Source organism: Kogia breviceps, chromosome 14 (assembly GCF_026419965.1).
Source record: "Kogia breviceps isolate mKogBre1 chromosome 14, mKogBre1 haplotype 1, whole genome shotgun sequence".
In the NCBI taxonomy this organism is placed as follows: Eukaryota; Metazoa; Chordata; class Mammalia; order Artiodactyla; family Physeteridae; genus Kogia; species Kogia breviceps.
Window position 1 is genome coordinate 89,770,190 of NC_081323.1, and position 19,089 is coordinate 89,789,278.

Genomic DNA, 19,089 nt, shown 5'->3' on the forward strand with positions numbered 1-19,089 from the left:
CATGTGGGATCTTCCCGGACCAGGGCACGAACCCGTGTCCCCTGCATCGGCAGGCGGATTCTCAACCACTGCGCCACCAGGGAAGCCCGACTTTTCTGTTTTCAATTTGCATTTTTTTCAGTAAGTAATGCATTCAGTGGATAATGGCTGCATCTTACAAATGTAAAAGTTACCAGAGGGAAGGCAACGAGAGGTATGCCTTCCCTGCTACCCTGTCCGCCCACCTTGCTCACCCGCCTAGAGGCAGCCAGGTTTCTTGTTTGTGCTTCCAGAGGCCACTCGTGCGCAGGTATCTCTCTCAGCAACTCCTGGTGGCCCTCTCTTCACTTTCTCTGCAGCTTTGTTTTCCAGAGCTTGTAGGCATCTAAATAGTTTTTCCTCATCAGCTGCTTTAGTCAAACCCCATGAGCTGGGCGTGTCGCGACCCTGTGAAGTCCTGATTGTTCAGATTAGCACTTCCATCTAGAGGAGCTGCATTGCTGGTAAACTTTTCTTTTCTCCCAGCGCTTGGAAGGTGTAGTTCCACCCTCCCCCAACTCATTCCGTCCCGAGTCTGCTGCTTGCTTGGGTCCACGTGTGTCCGGGCCGCTGTGCACTTTCACTGGCTGTGTCTAGGCATGTCCCCCCCCCCCCCACGCTATGGAGTGTGTGATGGTTTCTGAACCTGAGGGTGAGTATTTTTTAAAGTCAGTTCTGGAAATTTCTCAACGTTATTTTCTTGATTGTTGCCCCATCTGTCCTTTATTCTCTTTTTCCATAATTTTGTTAGAAACCTGTAAGACTTTCCCATCTGCCCTGTGTGTCTCTCAGCCTATTTTCATATTTTCTGTCTCTTTGTCTTTTGTTCTTCTGTTTGTTCTTTATATTTATCGTTCAATTTGCGAAATCTCTCTTTAGGCACACTTAAATTGCTGTTGTAGTTATTATGTTTGGTCTGTTTTTACTTTGCTTAGGTTTATTTTGTTTGTGTTTTGTTTCTGTTTTTAATTGCCGTCTTGTTTCTTTGGCATTTTGTTCCTTACTCGTAATTTAGATCTTTCTTTATTGTTCTAAACATACTGTGTGCATCCTTATTTTCTATTCTGCTCCCAGTTATTCTGTTGCTGAATATGGTGGGTTTCATTCTCCTAATTCTTGCGTTTGCTCGTCTGTTTTCATATGTATTTTGTGATTTTGTTTTCACTGTGAGCTTATGGGCCTTAGGACTTTATCTTTGGAATGTATTTGATGCCTGGCTTGGAGCTCTGCTCTTCCAGCAGGGGTCTGGGGCTGCTGTACACAGCAGCCACTGCTGACGTACGTGTGTGCGTGTGTGCGTGTGTGCGTGTGTGTGGGCCACTGTGCGCAGTGCGTTTACAAGTTCGCCCACTGTGGTTATTGGCTTTTTTGGTCCTGGTTCTCTGATCTGATCCCCCACCCCGTGCAGGCACCACACGTCTGCTTCTTCCTGCACGACGGCCCGTATATCGACCAGATCCACGTCCACCCCAGGGGAGCCCTAGTCCGGGAGGAGGAGCCGGGAGGTCGGAGTCCGTTTACATGCGGCGCGGCACCGGGGAGAGGCAGCCTTCGTGGGGCGGAGTCTGCCGGGTCCGTACGCGGCGGAGCCCATGGGACAGGACGGGCCTGTTCTCGGGAGCTCGGGGGGGGGGGGGCACTCGGTCCCGGTGCTGGAGTGCAGGTGAAGTCGCCAGGCGTGGCACAGCGCCTCTGGCTGCTGTCCTGTCAGCGCTGGGCTGCGCCCGAGGAAGCAGGGCCTCTGACCCTGCGAACCTGCAGCCGTCGGCTGGGGTTCACTTCTCCCAGCGCAGGGAGGCGAAGGCCCAGGTGGGGGTGGCCCAGGGAGTCCTGGTAGCCCAGGTCCCCGCCCCGCCCAGGGTCTTGGGCAGGGGCTCGTGTCTGTCGGGCAGGGGCTCGTGTCTGTCGGGCAGGGACATTGCGTCCGGCCCATCTCGTGGCGTCGGGGTGGGAAGGGTGCAGGTGGAGGCAGACGGAGGAGAAGCGTCTCGAGTGCCAGCCCTCGGCCCTGCCCGTGTACGGGCTGCGTGCAGCTCACCGGTCTTCTGGACGTGGCGCCTTTCCCCACGTCCTTTCTCCTTTCTCCAGCCTCTTCTCTCCTGATAATCCGACACTCGGCGCACCTGTCGGGGAAGTTACAGGCCATGTCCTGGTCCAGGGTTGGGGCAGGAATGCCAGTGTCCCCGGGCATCGTGTCCTTGACTTGACCTGTGGGGCTGCAGAGGTGGGGCCCGGGTCCCCAGAACCAGCCAGGGTCAAGGGGCGGCAGTGGAGGCCCTGCAGGCCTCCTTGCAGGGGCTGCGCCATGAGCAGAGGTGTACCTGGAGAGGGCGGCAGGATTAGGGGCTGCGACCAGAGATGTGAGAGTGGAGGGGGCGCCGTAGGGCGGGGCGGGGCCGTGGGTGGACATCGTCTTCCGTCAGCCGTGCCTGGGGAGGGGCATGGGGGGCGGGTGCAGCCCGCTGGGCTCTTGGACGTCCGGCCTCCAGGAGGCTGCCCAGCCAGGCTGTGGTTCTTCTCTTCCGAGCTGCCCTGGCAGCTCCCCTCCTTCGCGGGGTCCCTTCTTTTCTCCCGGAATTGCTTCCACGTCAGTGAACACAGAGCGAGAAAGTGAATCTCATCTTTCTCGAGTGCCGTGGGTTTTCCAGAACGTGTCAGGTGATTTGAGCGCCCCGTTTGCTGGTGTCTGTAGCCTCAGAGGGTGGCCGCCTCTCCTGCCTCTTGTCTTCAGATGGAGTTGAAGTCGCGTCAGTTCCTTCGCCTCCGCAGCCCCTGGGGGTGGCCTCCTTCCCTCGGGAGCCTCGTCGGCTGGTGCCCGGGCGGCGCGGGCGGGAGGGGCACCCCGCTCACGAGCTCAGAGCCGCTCTCGGGTGGGTGGGCAGTGTTGCCTGATGTCCTTGGATCCTTTGCTCCGCTGTGCCAGCCCCGTGCTGTCTGTGCGCAGTCTGGTCCTGTTAACGGGAGCGGGAGGCTAGGGAGGAGCCCCCCCGGTCCTGGGGCCTGGCCCCCACAGGTTGCCGTGTGGTAGGAGGGCCAGGATGTGCTGGGGCCTCAGACCGGTGACTGCTGGCCTTGCCCGTGGGCGAAGGCTCTTGTCGTTTCGCCTTCCAGGCGCTCAGAGGGGCAGGCGTGAGGAGGCCACAGCCACACCGGCCGTCTTGTCCCGGAGCTGGTCGCCGGCACTGGATCCCGGTGACTACGGGCTGGGAGCCCTGCCTGATGCGGTTCTGAAGAGCACGCGGGGTGACACACATGACGGCTTGTGGCCTGTGAAGGGCTGTGCCCGTGGGTGAGCTGCCGCACCTGCCTGGGTGCGAGGGTACTGAGATCGTCACTTGGCGGAAGGAAAGCTGGCGTGTTGGGGCCACTGGGCCTGGGGCGGGGTGAGGGGCCGGCATTGGGGGGTGGAGGTGCCAGCCGTGGGCCCGTGCCCCCTCCTCCTGTGGCCCTCACGGCTGTGCGAGACCATCCCCAGCCCGTCTCTCCGCAGGCAGCCTTTCGTGTTTATCAAGTAACCTTTGTTCATCTTTCAGCCCCCCCCCTTGGGTGGTCATGCCCCCATTTTGCGTGAGAAGGGCGAGCTCAGAGAGGTTAAGTCACCTGCCCCGGGTTGCACAGCTGGTTTGTAGTGGAGTCAGGATCTGAGCCTGGGTTTGTCCAACCCAGACACACCTGACACTGGGACCCCTCGGTGCTCATCACAGCTCTCAGGGGCCCCCAGGAGGTGAAGGCACAGCCCACCTCTGCACTGCCCACTCGCGTGGAAAGCGAGCAGCCAGGATTGGGCCCAGCCACGCAGCTCACAGAGGCCGGCTTCCACCCTCCCGCCCGGCAGTTCCACGTTTCTGCCTCCATCCGCTGCGTTTCTTTTGCTGACTCCGTGTGAGTGGAGATGCCATTGGAACGGGACTCTGTAGCCGTTTAGGGTCGTGAATTTCATTCTCTTATTAAAACACGATGGCGTTGTGGGATGAGCGGGGTTCGGTAGAGATGCCAGACTTGTTGAGGGCTCGTAGTGGTGGAAGGGCTGGGTTGGAAGGGCGCCCGTGGAGCCCTGCAGGTGGGCGGGGGGTGAGCGGTCCTCCAGGAGGGTGAACCGGGAGGCAGCTCTGGCCGGGAGGTGGGGTTGTGATGGTGAAAACACTCAGGGATGCCCGCCCCCCACCAGGAGGGCCCAGAAGTGGGGCCCCTGACGCTGTGGGCGCCACAGCCCCGGCCTCTGGGCTCGCGCTCTGGGATCGGCAGGACCTCGTCTCCGATGCGGTTTCCACCCCCCGAGGAGGGGGCTCGAGAACCCCCTGGCAATGCCTGCCTCGCCGGGTGGGGGGCTTCCGAAGCCGGGCGCGCTGGGCCGCGGGAGGGGCCGGCCTCTCCGTGTCCTGCGCGCCATCTGCCCTGGGTGCCGGAGAAGGACCAGGTGAGGTGGGGGGTGGGAGCCGCAGTGAGTGCGCCGCTGCTGCTTCTGCGGTCCTGGCGGGCGCCAGCCGTGCCAAAGCACCGCGTGCCCGGTGCTCTGCTGGGACTTCAGCGCCCCCGAGAGGTTTCGTGTGCTTTTCGTTTCACAGTCCTGAAGCTCGGGGAGGGCAGTTATTTTTCCTGAGGTCACACAGCTAGTCTTTGTGAAGCCGGGATTTGGGCCCAGCCGGCCGGGGTGCTCGCACCCTCCTGGGCCCTCGGCTGCTGCCCGCTCCTCCTCCCTCACCGGCGCTCCCTTGGGGGTGCCGGCTTCCTTCAGGGTCTGAGCGCTCGCCTGGGCGTCCTCCTTGTGGGCCCCACGCCTCCCCTGGGCCGTGGCCCTCCTCACCGCAGGCCCTGGGGGCCCCCGGCCCTTCTCCCCCCTGCCCCCTCCCCCCCCCAGGCCCAGGCTGGCGGCTCTGGCGGGCCTGCGTCAGGCGGCACCTCGCCGATACCCAGCGGGGGGCAGGCCCGCCTCAGTGTCGCCGCGGCGCACACGCTTCCGCCCGCACGCGCTTCCTCGGCCTGTGCGTGCGGCGCCTGCGCGTTTCTCCACCCCTGGGGGTTCGCCAGCGTATTTTGGGGCTGCCCGGCAAAGCTCAGCGTTAGTTACCACGCTTGGAGGGCCGGCTGACGCTGAAGCTGATCATCAGCCCCGCTGCTCTCCCGCGAGGGCACGCGGTGTGGGGCGCCCTTCCCCAGCGGTGCGCACCGGGAAGCCCAGACGCTGCCTAAAGCGCCTGGGGCCTCTGCGTCCGCGGCCTCCCCCCGCCCCCCCGCCGGGGTCTGCCGGGGCCCCCTCACTGTCTGCGCGCCCGGTCCTCGGGCCCGTCCTGAGGCCTGCATCTCACCCCTGCCCCCTTCCCCTGCCCCCAGGGGCAGTGAGGGGCGGCTGACGGAGGGGCGGCGGGCAGGGGGTCTCCAGGGTAGCGCTTGGTGCTCCCAGAACTCCCGGGAGGCCCCGCAGGCCAGCGGGGCCCGTCTGCTGGTGGCCTTAGGGGCCGTTACGGACAGAAGCATTGCAAGACGCTCTCTGCCTGCTCCCTCCAGGTGAGCAGGAAGTTGGGGGACCTGGCCTGGTGAAGGTTTATCTCACACGTGCGTGTGCACACGCGTGCACGCGCGTTCTTAGAGCTCCGCCTCCGCGTGTTCTCCCCTCTCGGACTCATCCTCCCGCCTGCCTGGGTTTTCCCATCCTCTTCGTGCCTCCAGGACATCGTTCTCCGCGTCCGCGGCTTTGCCTGTTCACCCAGAGCTGTTGGATTCTGGAGTCGCAGGACCCTTTCCTCTGCCTGCAGAGAGGCCTGATCTGAACGAAACCACATGTGCAGAAGGGTCCTTGCCTCCCTGCTAATAGGCCGTAGCCTTTCAGGAGAGGACTCCCCCCTCCTCCCCACCACCCGTCACTGGTTTCCCCTTCACCTAGAGCTGGCCAGGCCCGGGAGACCTGGGGCTCGAGTTGTAGAAGGAAGGACAGACAGTGATGGCCGTGGGCAGAGCTGTGCGTGGTGAGGTGCGCTAGGCCGCACGGCCGGCGGGGACGGGCCCGAAGGACGGGAGGGCCAGACGCGTCCCGGGGGGAGAAGTTTCCAGACTGAGGTGAGGGCGGGCTCAGCATCTTTGAGGGACAGGACGGCACTTCGGGAATCCGTCCCCAGGGAGCCGAAGGGCCGGGTGGGCCCCTGGAACCCGGTTCCTAACCAGCCCCACGCAGGTAACAAGCTGCGTGGGGGCAACTCCCGTCGCTGCCCCCTCCCCCGCGTCCTCAGTCCGTCTCTCCCTGTGCGATGCCGTGGGCGCGCTCTTTGGGGTGCTCTGGTCACGTGACAGGCAAGCGCGCCGGGACACGCGGGGCTCTGTGGGGGTCCCCAGGGAGGAGCCCCCGGCGGAGCCCCGGCCCGCCTGCACCCGGAGGCGTCTGCGCGGCTGGGTGCCTGTGCGTTCAGGGATTAATCCCCACGCTTGTTCAAGTGGAAACGAAGGGCCCTTCAGCACAAGTGGGACCTGCCATTAAAGAGTCCTTATCGGATCAGACCAGCCCAGTGCTCGCTGCTCCATGACTAAGCAGCAAAACAGTTTCCGTAAGAGGTACAGCTAACTTTCAATTTTATATCTTCGCCTCTGCTGGCCTGGAGACATAATAGGAGAGAACCGTAGTAGGAGGCAGCATTTTGGAGATTTATTGGTCAATAAAGGTGACAATTACAGCTTGTTTATGAACGGAAGCCCCTCCCCGGCCCCTGTGTGATAAAGGTGACAATTACAGCTTGTTTATGAAAGGAAGCCCCTCCCCGGCCCCTGCGTGGCGTCGGCGCTCTGGGAATAGTAACTGTGTAACCAGCTCGAAACCGTAAAAGTCAATGGGAAGATACAGGATTTCAATAAAATTATGACACTCGATAAACCTTCCTGTCGGGAACAAATTTTCCACGGATGTGTGACCAGTTCCAGTTGGATTTGTAAGTTTAATTTCTCACTTATTGAATTTTTTGTCATCAGCTAATGATGAAGTCCGTGCTGGGGCGATGGCCCAGCCCGAGGCCCGGGAGCGCAGGAGACTGCTGCGCTTGGCGGGCGGGGGCTGGCGGGCTCCTGAGGGAGAAGAGGGGGCCCTGTGAGCCCCCAGTCTTCGCCAGTCTCACCTGAGAAGGAGGGGCCTGGGCAGACTGGGTGGGCGGGCAGTCGGGCCCCAGCTCAGGAAGCAGCGGCCGAGAGGACGGGGCAGAGGGTCCGAGAACGTGCCCCGGAGTCGGTGCTGGCGCGGGCTGGCCCCGCGGCTCGCCCGGGACGCGGCGCCCTGGCGGTTGTGTGGGCTGCGAGGGGCGCCTGCTGGGGTGCGGAGCAAGGCTGCACGAGCTTCTCCAGCCGCTGCACCGGGCATGCCTGCAGGAGGGGCTGCGCCCTGGAGTCCACGCGTGGAGGTCTGTCTGCCAGTGTGGGTGAGCGGGCTGCTGTCACCACGTGAGCCTCGTGGCTCACAGGCCGGCGGCCGGCTGCTCGGTCCAGGAGGGCGTCGCTCGTCGCGGCCGGCCCCGTGAAATGTGCTGCTGACGCACCCCGCTGATCGGGGAGGAGACTCACGCGGACGAAAGCGCTGGCCTCGGGTTGCCTGGGGCAGAGCTGGGACCTGGACGTGGTCTCGTGGGAGCCACCGTTTCTTCCTGGGCTGTGCTGGCCCATGCTAGGCCACTGAGCTCCCCACTGTGGCCCACACGCCAGCAACGTCGCCTGTTAGGAAGGCAGACTCTCAGGCCCCCCCCCAGACCTGCTGAGTCTGAAAGGACGTTTCACAGGACCCGGGAGATGCGCAGGATGGGAGGTTTGCGAAGCGGTGCTCTCCTGAAGCCTGGCTTTCTGCAGGGGACCCGATTTTGTCTCATTGTGCAGCCGGCGTGGGCCTCCTTGGCTGCAGCCGGGAGACGTGGGGGCAGGAGGAGGGCAGGTGCCGGCCCTCAGCTCGTGCTGCAGCCTGCTAGGAATGAGGTCTCCTCCCTGCATACTTGGGGGCTGGGTCCAGAAGAGTCCGGCCGCGTGGTTCCAGGTCCACAGTGGGGGAGGGGAGCCTCCTTTTCCCGTGCCAGCGCCCTTACCCCGGCTGCCAGGGCGGCTCCATCCCTGGCCCTGGGGACAGCCTCAGTCTCTGAGGGCCTCCCCTGCTGCTCTCCCTTCGCCAGCATCTCAGGAAGGGGTCTTCCCGTGTGGCTCCGGAGGCGCCACCCCTCTCTCCCGGGGCTTGTGCCGTGTGGCCATCGTCGTTTCCAGTAGGCTACCACTGGGTGGGGACTCCCGTGTGGCTCTAAGGGGTGGTCTCAGCGCTGTGTGGTCCGTGTGCCTCATGAAACCTGAGCTGCATCTTTACGGGGAGGAGGGGTGCTGGGCGTGGCTGGTGCACGGTGACGCCCAGGACCGCGGCCTCTGGCACCCCGTGGGCTCGGGGCTGTGGTGGGGAGGAGCTTGCTGAGGCCAGAGCCGGTGCCGCGGGGGTCCTGGGGCCTCGCAGAGCGCTCTGGGAGGACTTCTCGGTCCTCCTGGACACCTGCCGCCTCCCTGCTTAGAGGGACCTCTCCTTACCCCCCGAATTTTCTGCTGAGACCCTCGCTCTGAGTGCTGCTGGGTCAAAGGCCAGGTCAGAAGTCGCGGCAGCGGGGGTACTCCCACCCACTTGCTGGCGGACCCCACTGGTGTGTCCCTTGGTCTGTTTGCCGGGGCTCAGGAGGTCACACTGACCCAGAATGCTGGCTCAGACCTTCTGCCCAGCTGGGGGACACAGCAGACTCGGGGAGGGAGGGGTGCCGACCCCCGATGGAGGCAGCCCCCGCCCTCCGCTGGCCCATGAGTCTCTGGCCACCACAGGTCAGACGGTGCAGCTCAAGGCCGGGCAGGCAGCGTGGCCCCCCGAGGATGGGCCCCGGGCTCACCGGGCACTGGCCAGGCTGGGCTGCGGCTGCAGAGCAGCCAGGGCCCGTCTCAACCTTGGTGGGCTCTGTTGGGCTAAGTGTCCAGCTCGAGCTCTTCAAGGAGGCACCCAGGGGGCCCCACCTGGCAGCCTGCCCCTCGAACTTGACCCCAAGCCCACCACGCTGCTCCTGTCTCCCTCACACCCCTCGCCCGCCCGGACCTGACCTCCTGCCCTCTGTGCCCGCAGGAGCGGGACGGCATGCGTGCCATCCTGGGGTCCTACGACAGCGAGCTGACCCCGGCCGAGTACTCGCCCCAGCTGACCCGCCGCGTGCGCGAGGCCGAGGACATGGTGCAGAAGGTGCACGCGCACAGCTCGGAGATGGAGGTGAGTGGCCCGGCGTCCGTGCGCGCTCCGCGGGGGCCGCTGCGGACGCCGCCGCGTGCAGACCTCGGCGCTGCTGGGGAGGGGGCCGCCTTCAGCTCCCGCCAGCACAGCCTTGTCGGCACAGGGGCTTCCGTGGCGTCTTGAAGAGATCCTTCCCGTCCGGCACCGTGTGTGCTCCAGTTCGTCACGAGGCGGCAGTTCTGGCACCTCCGATGCCACGTGTTCAGGCTTTTTGCGTGTTGGCGATGAGGGGCTGTCAGTGACCTCGGAGCTCGTTGGCCAGCGTGGTCACCGTGCCTTACCCTGCCCGAGGCTGCGGCTTGGGGACAGCCCCGCCCCTGGCGTCTGGCAGACGGGCACCGGCTTCCTCTGGCTCCCTGTCTCCCCTTGAGTCCTGCCTGCAGGGGGCTGACTCGTCCCGGTTTGCCTGGGACTCTCCTGGCTTTGGTAGCGGAAGTCCCTGACCCCTTCTCCCCTTCCTGTGGTCAGCAGCGCAGCGGGGCGGCCACTCAGCCTTCCCTTCCAGCTCCCGGACTTCCGGGAGAATTCGGGGGGTGGACGTCACCAGCTCTGCCAGCGTCACCGCCGCGGCTGTTCCTCTCCGTCGTCGTCATCGCCACAGGGGCTCACGTGGCCAGTCCAGGCGCTGGGCGGGAGGTGCCAGACAGAGGAGGGGCAGAGGAACGGCCCCCCGGCCCTGGCAGCCGCCCCGCCCCGTCCACGCTGGGACTCCCGTCCCTGCCCTGTGCTCTCCGGACACGGGTGCCGATGGCCTCCTGCCCTCCACCCAGGCGGCACCGCCCCCAGACCTGTGTTAGGACAGGGGACCTGAGACCCCCACCTTTGAGGCTGGGGGTTACCCTGGGACCAGCCTCAGCGTTCTGGACTCGGGCTCTGCCTGCCGTCCCAGCGAGGCCATCTCCACATGTCCTGCATAGCAGACCCCCGCAGGGGAGGGAGCCCCTTAAGTCCCTCCCCCCGGAATCCCCCCCGAGAGCCCCGCCTGGGCCTGAGCTGCTGTTTGTGGAAAGGGTCCAGCACAGAGCGGCTGCAGCAGGGCGTTCCCGGGCCAGGCCGACTGGGCTCTGTCCCTGGCCTTTTTGGAGTGTCTGCAGGCAGCTGAGGAAAGGCTGGCTGACGCTAGGTGTTGGAGCCACCCGTCGCCTTTGGAAAGCGGAGGCCGTGGTTGGGTTCGCCGTGCCCTGTGGGTCAGGCCTGGGTCTGCTCCTGTCTAGGACTGTACGCCTCCCGGTCTCCACCAGGTGGCAGCAGACAGAGCCGGCCGGTCCTGCTCCCTGGTTCAGGCCCCGCCAGGGTGGGATACAGACTGTACTGAGGGACCCCGGACAGGACGGGGCTTCTCCTCAGCCTTGGTTCTTTTTCCTGCACGTCCCCGAGACCCCTTCTCGTCTCCTTCCAGCCCTTTGGGAACCTGTGTTGGGACAGGGATGTCCTTCCCCCTCCCTCCCCAGCCGTCCGCTGACCTGATCTGTACCAGGCACCGCCAAGCGTAGGCCCCCAGGAGCCCCCCGCCCAGTTAGGAGCCCCTGGGAACTGGAGCTGTGTGGCTCTGGGTTGGCCCCGAGCCAAGGGAGCTTGGCTGGGAGAAGCTGCCTCCGTGGGGGGCTGGGGGAGCCAGCCGCCTGGTGCAGGATGAGGATGAGGATGAGGGGTCCTGGGTGGGCTGGGCTGCTGGGATCCGCAGAGAGCCTCCTACCGGAAGGACCCTGTGCCCGAGCTCACGTACGCGCTGGCGCCGCTGGAGCAGGCTCGGCTCTAGGGTTAGGACTGAGCGTGGAGTGTGAGGAGGGAACGTGCGGACCTGCAGCCTTCCAGAGAGCTCTGCCCTCGTCTTCTTGTCGGTGACGTGCGCTGTCCTCTTAGAGCTCGGACCGCTCACGGCCGCCTCGCTGCCCCCTCGAGGAGAGAGGACCGGGTCCGGGTCTCCAGGACCCAAGGGGTTTCTCTCAACGCTCGGTAGCGTCACGGAAGTGACAGGAGTGGCGGGGAGACACATACACGGCAGAAGGCTTTTCTCTTCCGTGTCCGGAGGGTGGGAGGGAGTGTGGTGTAGAAGGGGAGAAAGTGGGGAAATGGGAAACATTGGGCAGGTTGGGGCGTATTCGCCTCATTGCGGAGCGTCGCAGCCAGCGGCCCCATCGCCCCATCAGCGAGCTCCCTGGATTCGCCCGGCCGGGCCGTCGGGGGGCCGCCCCACGGTAGTGTCCCAGCTGTTCCCACGCGGGCCCGGAGGGGGGGTCCCCGAGCACCTTGGAGGGTGTGCAGCCCTGACGGGCGCGCCCACCTCCCATCGGCGCCTGCCTCCAGCCCCCGCTGGCCCTGGGGTCCCCAGGGTGGGGAGCGGGGGGGTTCCTGTGGGGGGCCCTCTGGTGGCCGCTGGCGGCTCCCCTGGGCTTGGTCTCGTCCCAGGAGGTCTGGATTAGGGAGAACGTGACCCCAGCGTGAGGAGCTAAGCCCATTAGCGAAGAACAGGAAGGGGTTCAGGAAGGGGGCCGGCGGGGGTGGGGGGAGGTCTTGGGTTCAGGAAAGAGCTGGGAGGAGCCCAGGGCGAAGTGGGTGTGAAGGCGGAGTCCTCGGTGCCCAGAGCCACGAGGCCAGTGACGGGCCGTGTGGAGGGAGCCCGGCGAGTGCCCCGCCGCCCCCCGTCCCCTTGCGCACCTGGCCCCGTCTCCTCTCTCCACAAGGCCCAGTGGGCGTGCTCAGCCCTCCGGCCGAGGGTGGGGGGCAGAGGCCTGGCCTGTGGGGACCGCCCTGGCCGTTGCGATGACTGTGGTCCTCCTCTCCGTGGACCAGGGGGCGGAGAGCACCTGGAGGCCTTTCCGGAAGGACTGGGCTCAGACGGGGGGTGGGAGACCCAGCAAGGGGGCGGCGTGGGCTGCGGGTCAGGTGTGCCCGTGTGTGGTTTGCCGGTCCGTCTCCCAGGAGGTCCCAGGAGAGGGGGTGGCAGAGCCTCCTTTAAGGCGAGTCACAAAACCCAGATGCTGGCCTGACCCGCCTCCAGTCCCAGCGGTTCCCCGGTAGAGCCGAGAGCTTCTGTGCAGCTCCAGGTGCAACGCTGGGTGAAGGGGGGGCGGGGGGCGGAGCGGGCGGATGCTTTCCCTCCATGCACGTGAGGCTCTGGGGCTCCCCGGCCCACACCCGCGTCCCGCCTCCAGCCTGACCCCTTTCGGGGGGGCACCCGGGCTCTCTGAAACCTGTCTCACCCCTCTGAGGCCCTGAGCAGCCGGGGAGAGGCCTGCGGCTCAGGAGGCTGGAGCCTGGGCGCCGGGGTTTGGGCAGGACAGGCCCCTGTGCCGTCCCTTGTGCGTCTGCTCCTGCGGCCCTGAGGGAGGAGGGCACAGGTTCAGAGGCGCCTGGCTTTGACCTCGCCCTCCAGGTCAGAGTGGCCCCATGCCGGAGCCGAGCCGCGCAGGGCAGGGCTGGTGTCCTTCAGGCAGTTTTCCTCTTCTTGTTTTATTAAACAGTGACGTTTCATGTCTCAGAGGCTCGGAGAACGACCCACACTCGGAGACTGGAAGCTGCTTCAAGCTGCCTGACACAAGTTTATTAGTTGAGCATCACATATTGACAGATGGTAGGAAGTTATGTAACTTCATAGAACCCGGTTGTTAAGGGTTCCTCAGAGCCTCCAGGCGACTCGTCTGTCCTCCGGCTGCGTTGCAAGCACCGTTTGGGGGCGCACGGCAGCGCAGACGACACGGTCCCCGTTTTGTTCCGCTGTCTTGGGGGGGCCACTGGGAGCAGCCAGGTGTGTGCAGGGAAGACATCCCCACAGCCCCCGGGCCTGACGGTGTAGACGGATTAGCGTCCCTCGCCTCGCCCGAGAGAGCGCTGGCCTGGGGCTCAGGGTCGGGGCGCCCTGGGGTCTGGGTGCCTGGCGGAGGTGAGGGCCCCTCTCCCCGCCCCTCCCCCACCCCACCCAGCCCTTCTTTCTCCCTCCAGCCTTCTTCCCTTTCCTTCCCGTCCCTTTCTTTCTGTTCTCTCTTTGTGTCTGTCTGTTTCTGCCTTTGCCCTGCTCTGTCCTCTCACCCCCACTGCCCCCTTCTCCTCCTTGGCCTCTCTCCACCTCCTCGCTCACCCCCAAGCTCCCGTCTCTTTCCACGCAGGGGTCAGCGGGCTTTGTCTGTAAAGGGCCAGACAGTAGTGCCGTGGGCTGTGTGGCCACGTGGTCTTGGTCACAGCTCCTCGGCTCTGCGGCTGCATAGCTCAGGAGCACAGGAGCGGCCGTGGTAGGTGGTGGGTGTGGCTCTGTGCCCGTGAGACTATAGATAAGGGCGGTGGTGGGCTGGACTTTTGTGCAGGCTGTAGTTGCCAACCCCCTCTTCTAGCTCCTCTTTTCTGGACCCCCGGGACCCTGCTGCTTGACGTGAGAGCTGCCGCGCCTGCCCCGTGGGGCCTGGCCAGCCCCCGGTGTGCCCCCGGCAGGCGCCCTCTCGCAGGTACGGGGCGAGCTGCTCCGTCGGCCCTGCCTCTCACCTGCGGGGGAAGGAGTGGGACCCACAGATGTGAGCACAGGGCATTTGAAAAGCACAGCAGCCACGTCTCAGAGAGTCGTTACATTTCACCCGTTTAGCTTGGTCAGCCAGTTCTAATGGGAGACATGCTTTGATTCTGGCCAGACCATCTCAGTGCCACCAACCAGAAGTGTTGAGATTGGGAGGATCCCTGTAGCCCGACTCTGGTGCCGTTTTGCACGGATTTTATTTATTCCATTTAAAGTGGCTGCAGAAGTCGGTAGCCTATGTCCTGAATCCTCCTCTGTCCACAGGGCTATAAATATGCAGCTCATGCCACCTTGATTCAAGATATCAGCCTGATTTGTTTTTCTAATTTATTTAATTAAAAAAGCTTATGGCGCCGCTGGCTGCACGGAGGTCTGTGGGAAACCCCAGCTGCAGGTTTTGGCGGCAGTACCTTCTGACGCGCAGCTTAGCGGGGCCCGGACGTCACCCCGCTCCCGCTGCCCCTGGGCCCCCCATCCTTCCGCGAGGGCCCGCGTCGCAGCGTTCCTGTCACCGCCCCCTGGCCGTGGGGGGCCTGGCTTCAGGAGGAACAGCAGCTCTTGAAGCCTACGTTGTTCGCCAGATCCAGATTTTGTTCTTCCTTGTTAAAGTGTTTAGTGCTCCCCTTCTATAAGGAGCTTGAGATGACGCCTGTGAAAGAGCACAGGGGAGACAAACCGGGAAGTCTTGAGACAGAGTTACAAGATGAGAGCAGCATAACATGCTGAAGAGAAATGGAAAACAGGAGGCAAACAGGGAGAAAACAATACCAGAGACCCGGGCTCCGGGAATCCTCTGCGGTTGGACACGGATCTGACGTGCAGAGGCCACAGGCAGGGGGCGAGGGCCACGTTCTATTTATTTTTAGTGTCTTGAGGACCCTCCTTACTCCTTCCCGTAGTGGCCGCACCAGCTTACATTCGCACCATCAGTGCACAACACGTTCTGCAACACTTGCTGCCTGTTGTCGTTGTGATAATACCCTTCCTAACAGGTGTGAGGTGATATCTCACTGTGCGCTTGTGATTTGCATTTCCCTGATGGCTAGTGATGTTGAGCATCTTTTCATTTATCTGTTGGCCGTTTTTATTCTTTGGAAAAACTTCTGTTCAGATCCTTTCACCATTTCTTAATCGGCTTTTGGGTTTTTTTAACCATTCAGTTGTATGAGTTCCTTATGTATGTTGGATATTAACTCCTTGATGCATGGTTTGCAGATGTTTTCTCCCATTCCATAGGTCACTTTTCATGTTGTTTCCTTTGCTGTGCAGAAGCTTTTTAGTTTGTTTTTTTCTGTTTCTGTCAACAATGCCAGTGGAATTTTGCTAGAGATTACATTGAATCTGTAGCTTGCTTTGGGTAGTTCGGACAGTTTAACAGTATTAATTCTTCCAGTCCATGAACACAGAATGTCTTTCCATTTATTTATGTCGTTTTCAATGTCTACTATCAATGTCTTTTGAGTATATAGATCTTTTACCTCCTTGGCTAAATTTATTCCTAAGGATTTTATTGTTTTTTGATGCTGTTGTAAATGGGACTGTTTAGTTTCTTTTTCAGATGGTTCATTATTAGCGTACAGAAATGCAACTTATTTTTGTATGTTGATTTTATATACTGAATCTGTTCATTAATTCTAACAGGTTTCTGGTGGAGTTTTAAGGATTTTCTATAAATAAGATCATAACATCTGCAAAGAGACAGTTTTACTTCTTCCTTTCCTATTTGGATGCCTTCTGTTTCTTCTTCTTGTCTGATCGCTCTGGCCAGGACTTCCAGTACTATGTTGAATATGAGTGCTGAGAGTGGGAATCCTTGCCTTGTTCCTGATTTTAGAAGAAAAGCTTTCAGTTTCTCACTGTTGAATATGACATTAGCTGTGGGCTGTATTACGTTGACGTACATTCCTTTGGTACCTAATTCATTTTTGTCATGGAAGGATATTAAGTTTTGTCAGATGCTTTTCCTGCATCTGTTGAGATAATCACGTTTTGTTGTTGTTGTTGTTGTTTGTTTATTGTTTTATTTTTTGTGGTACGCGGGCCTCTCACCTCCGCGGCCTCTCCCGTTGCGGAGCACAGGCTCCGGACGCGCAGGCTCAGCGGCCATGGCTCACGGGCCCAGCCGCTCCGCGGCACGTGGGATCCTCCCAGACCGGGGCACGAACCCGCGTCCCCCGCATCGGCAGGCGGACTCCCAACCACTGCGCCACCAGGGAAGCCCACGTTATTTTTATCCTTCATTCTGTTAATGTGGTGTATCGCGTCGATTGATTTGTGGATGTTGAGCCATCCTTGCATTCCATGGATAAATCCCACTTGATCACGGTGTATGATCTTTTTAATGTGCTGTTGAATTCATTTTGCTAGTATTTTGCTGAGGATTTTTGCATCTGTGTTCATCAGGGATATTGACCGGTGGGTTTTTTTTGGGTTTTGTCTTTTTTTTTTTTTTTTTTTTTCTCTTGTAGCATCCTTGTCTGACTTTGGTATCAGGGCAATGCTAGGCTTATAAAATGAGTTTGGAAGTGTTCCCTTCTCTTCGATTTTTTTGGAAGAGTTTGAGAAGGATTGGTATTAATACTCTTTTAAAACGTTTGGTAAAGTTCACCAGTGAAGCCAGGTGGTCCTGGGCCTTTCTTTTTAGGGAGGTTTTTGGTTTTCTTTTTTAACTGATTAATTCTTCTTACTCTTTACTGGTCTGTTCATATTTTCTGTTCTTTTAACGATTCATTCTTGATTATTTGTATATTTCTAGGTGTTTATTTCTTTTAGGTTGTCCAGTTTTTTGGTGTATAATGTTGATCGCAGTAGTTCTTGAGTCTTTGTGTTTTTATGGTATCCTTTGTGCTGTTTTCTTTTTCATTTGTGACTTTATTTATTTGAGCCTTATCTTTTTTCTTAATTAGGTTTGCCACTTTTGCTTATCTTTAAAACAAACAAACAAACAAACAAACCAGCTCCTAGTTTTGTTGATCTGTTCTGCTCGGTCCGTGGGTAGGTCTTCTAAACCCATGTTCTGTGAGGGGATAACAGCTGAAAAGTGCTCCTTCACATCGTGAGGCTGCCAGCCCAGACCTCTGTTCCAGGTCACACGGCTGGAATGCAGAGACGTCGGGATTGATCTCTGTCGTCTGGCTTCACCCCTGCAGTGATGCCTGAGTGGCCAGGAGGGCAGGTGAAGACAGATCTGCTGGGTCCTCCCCAGCTCTGGGGGCCTGGGGGGCTGAAACGTTGCACTTCCCACAAGGTCCCAGGGGTGTTGCAGCTGTGGTCCTAGGCCCACCACCTGCAGGGTAACTACGCTAGCTGTTAAAGCCAGGACGGGGTCCAGGTCCGCTGTGGAAGTGCCGCCATGGCCCTGTGAGTACCAGTGGGGCCTGGCATGCTCCACGCCTGGGAGAGGTATCGGCCGCTTCAGTTGCATAGGTGGGTTCTGAGGGGTGAAGACCTCCGTCCTGCAGGCTGCCCTGGAGCCAGGACCGCCCGGCAGAGCCCGGCACGTGCGCCGCCTGCCTGCTTACGTGCCGACGTGCTCTGCGGCCACAGGAAGCGTGGCTCGCTCCTGCCTTCAGGCTGACGTCCACGTGGGGAGGCGCCCTCTCTGCCCCTTGGGGCCGCTGCCAGGTGGAAGCCGTGTGTCTATGGGCCACTGCCTGGATGGGCCCCTGTCGACCCGCCGGCTTCCTCGACTCTTTTCTCTTTACACTTTGTCACAAACCTGTGTGTGAAGTGGAGCCGAAAGACAGGGGGCCTGAGACTCTGGTCTCGTTCTGTCCACGAGACGTGCAACCTTGGGCTTTGCGGCCTCCTGTCCTGCCTGCATCTGGCTGCAGGGACGGCTTCTCCCCTACGCCTGGGCTCCTGCGCTGGCAGGTGCTGAGCAGCAGTTCTCCCTCGGAGGTAAAAGTGGCCACGCGAGGTCTCAGTGCCCCCTTTGGCGTTCACCGTGGCGCGTGGGCCGGGGGCTCGTGCCTGGGATCCGGCAGGAGCGCGGTGCCCCCGGACGGCCTGACGCAGCCCTGCGGTCACTGGTCCCCTTCCGCCTGCTCTGGGCCGTGCTGCCCCCGGGATGGCGGTTCCCTTCCTCCTGTCCCCCCACTCTGCCCCCGCCATGTGCCTGCCCTCCCAGCCGCACTGCACCCAGCCCGGCCGGGGCGGGGACGTAACCTCGAGGGATGGTGCCTCCCCGAGGCTATTCCAGGAGGCCGTCCCTTCAGGAAGCGCCCCGGCCTGGGCCACGCGATCAGCCGTGAGGAGCGGCCGATGGTCAGTCTCCGACGCGGCCCACGGCCCCCCGGTGTCCTCACTGCAGGTTGAGCCCCCCGTGGGAGGCTCACCCCGCAGGGACCCCGGCGTCGCCGCCGCCGCCTCAGGACCCTGAGTGCAGAGTGGGTGCCAGGTGGGCGGCCGCCACGCCCTCGCTCTCCTCTCCCAGGTGAGGCGACGGCCCGGGGCGCCGAGGGCTCGAGCAGGGTCCCCGGGGGTACGCGGCGCCCCCACCCGGTGCCAGGCGTCCGAGGGGCGCGCGTGGACCGTGGCTGCCCCGGTCCTCCGACCCCGGGCGCCGTCGGCCTTTAATTCCCTGCGTGACTGAGCCGTGGAGCAGCTTCGCGGTCACCCCTTCCCTGGCGAGGCCTCCGCTCGCACCGTCTCCCTCCTGTGCTCGGTCCTGCGCGCCCAGCCCGCCGGTTCCGCCCGCAGCCCGGGAAGTGGGGGGGTGCTGGGGGCGGGGCTGTGAGCCGGTGTGGTGGGGACCACGCCTCCCGTGTTTCCTCCCCTCAGATCCGAGCCCTGTGCTGCCTGCCCGTCGTCGTGGGTGCCGGGAAACCACCGTTTCAGGGGTTTTCTCGGGTTTTCTGGTTGGTTCAGGGGGAGGCTAAATCCAGCGCCCGTTGCTTCATCTTGTCCCCGGAGAAGGCTTCCGGGGCCCCGGGGGCTGCGGGGGCCTGGGTCTGGTCTCTCCCGCCCGGAGGCTGTGCTCTGTTCACGCCCCCTCCGAGCCTCTCTGCAGAGCTATGTGTAAAGGACAGGAGTCACGTTTCAGGGCGCGCGCGCTGCAGGCTTGCGGCTCACGGGTGGGGCGGCCTGCTCGGCAGGGCCCCTTCCCGCCGCCCAGCCCATCTGCTCCCGGAGGCCCCCGTGTGGGCTCTCCGGGGGCCCTTCCCCGGCGCAGAGCCTCTCCTGGGTGCTGCCGGCGCCCTGCGCCCCGGTCGGGGAGCTCCCACTTCCCGGAGGGGCCGCGGTGGCAGCGCTCCCGCGTGGGTTCACCCTGAGGACCGTCTTGTCGCCTCCCCGAGCGGGGATC

At 62.1% G+C, this 19,089-nt stretch overlaps 1 protein-coding gene across 2 annotated transcripts in view; it reads left to right on the forward strand.

The window, feature by feature from the left end:
- MAD1L1 (mitotic arrest deficient 1 like 1) overlaps positions 1-19,089 on the forward strand; it is a 318,455-nt gene that overhangs the window by 173,390 nt on the left and 125,976 nt on the right. For both annotated transcript variants that reach the window (XM_059038555.2, XM_067012804.1), the window contains exon 12: positions 9,119-9,259. In XM_059038555.2, the coding sequence (XP_058894538.1) occupies positions 9,119-9,259 (141 nt within the window). The remainder of the gene's footprint in view (positions 1-9,118; positions 9,260-19,089) is intronic.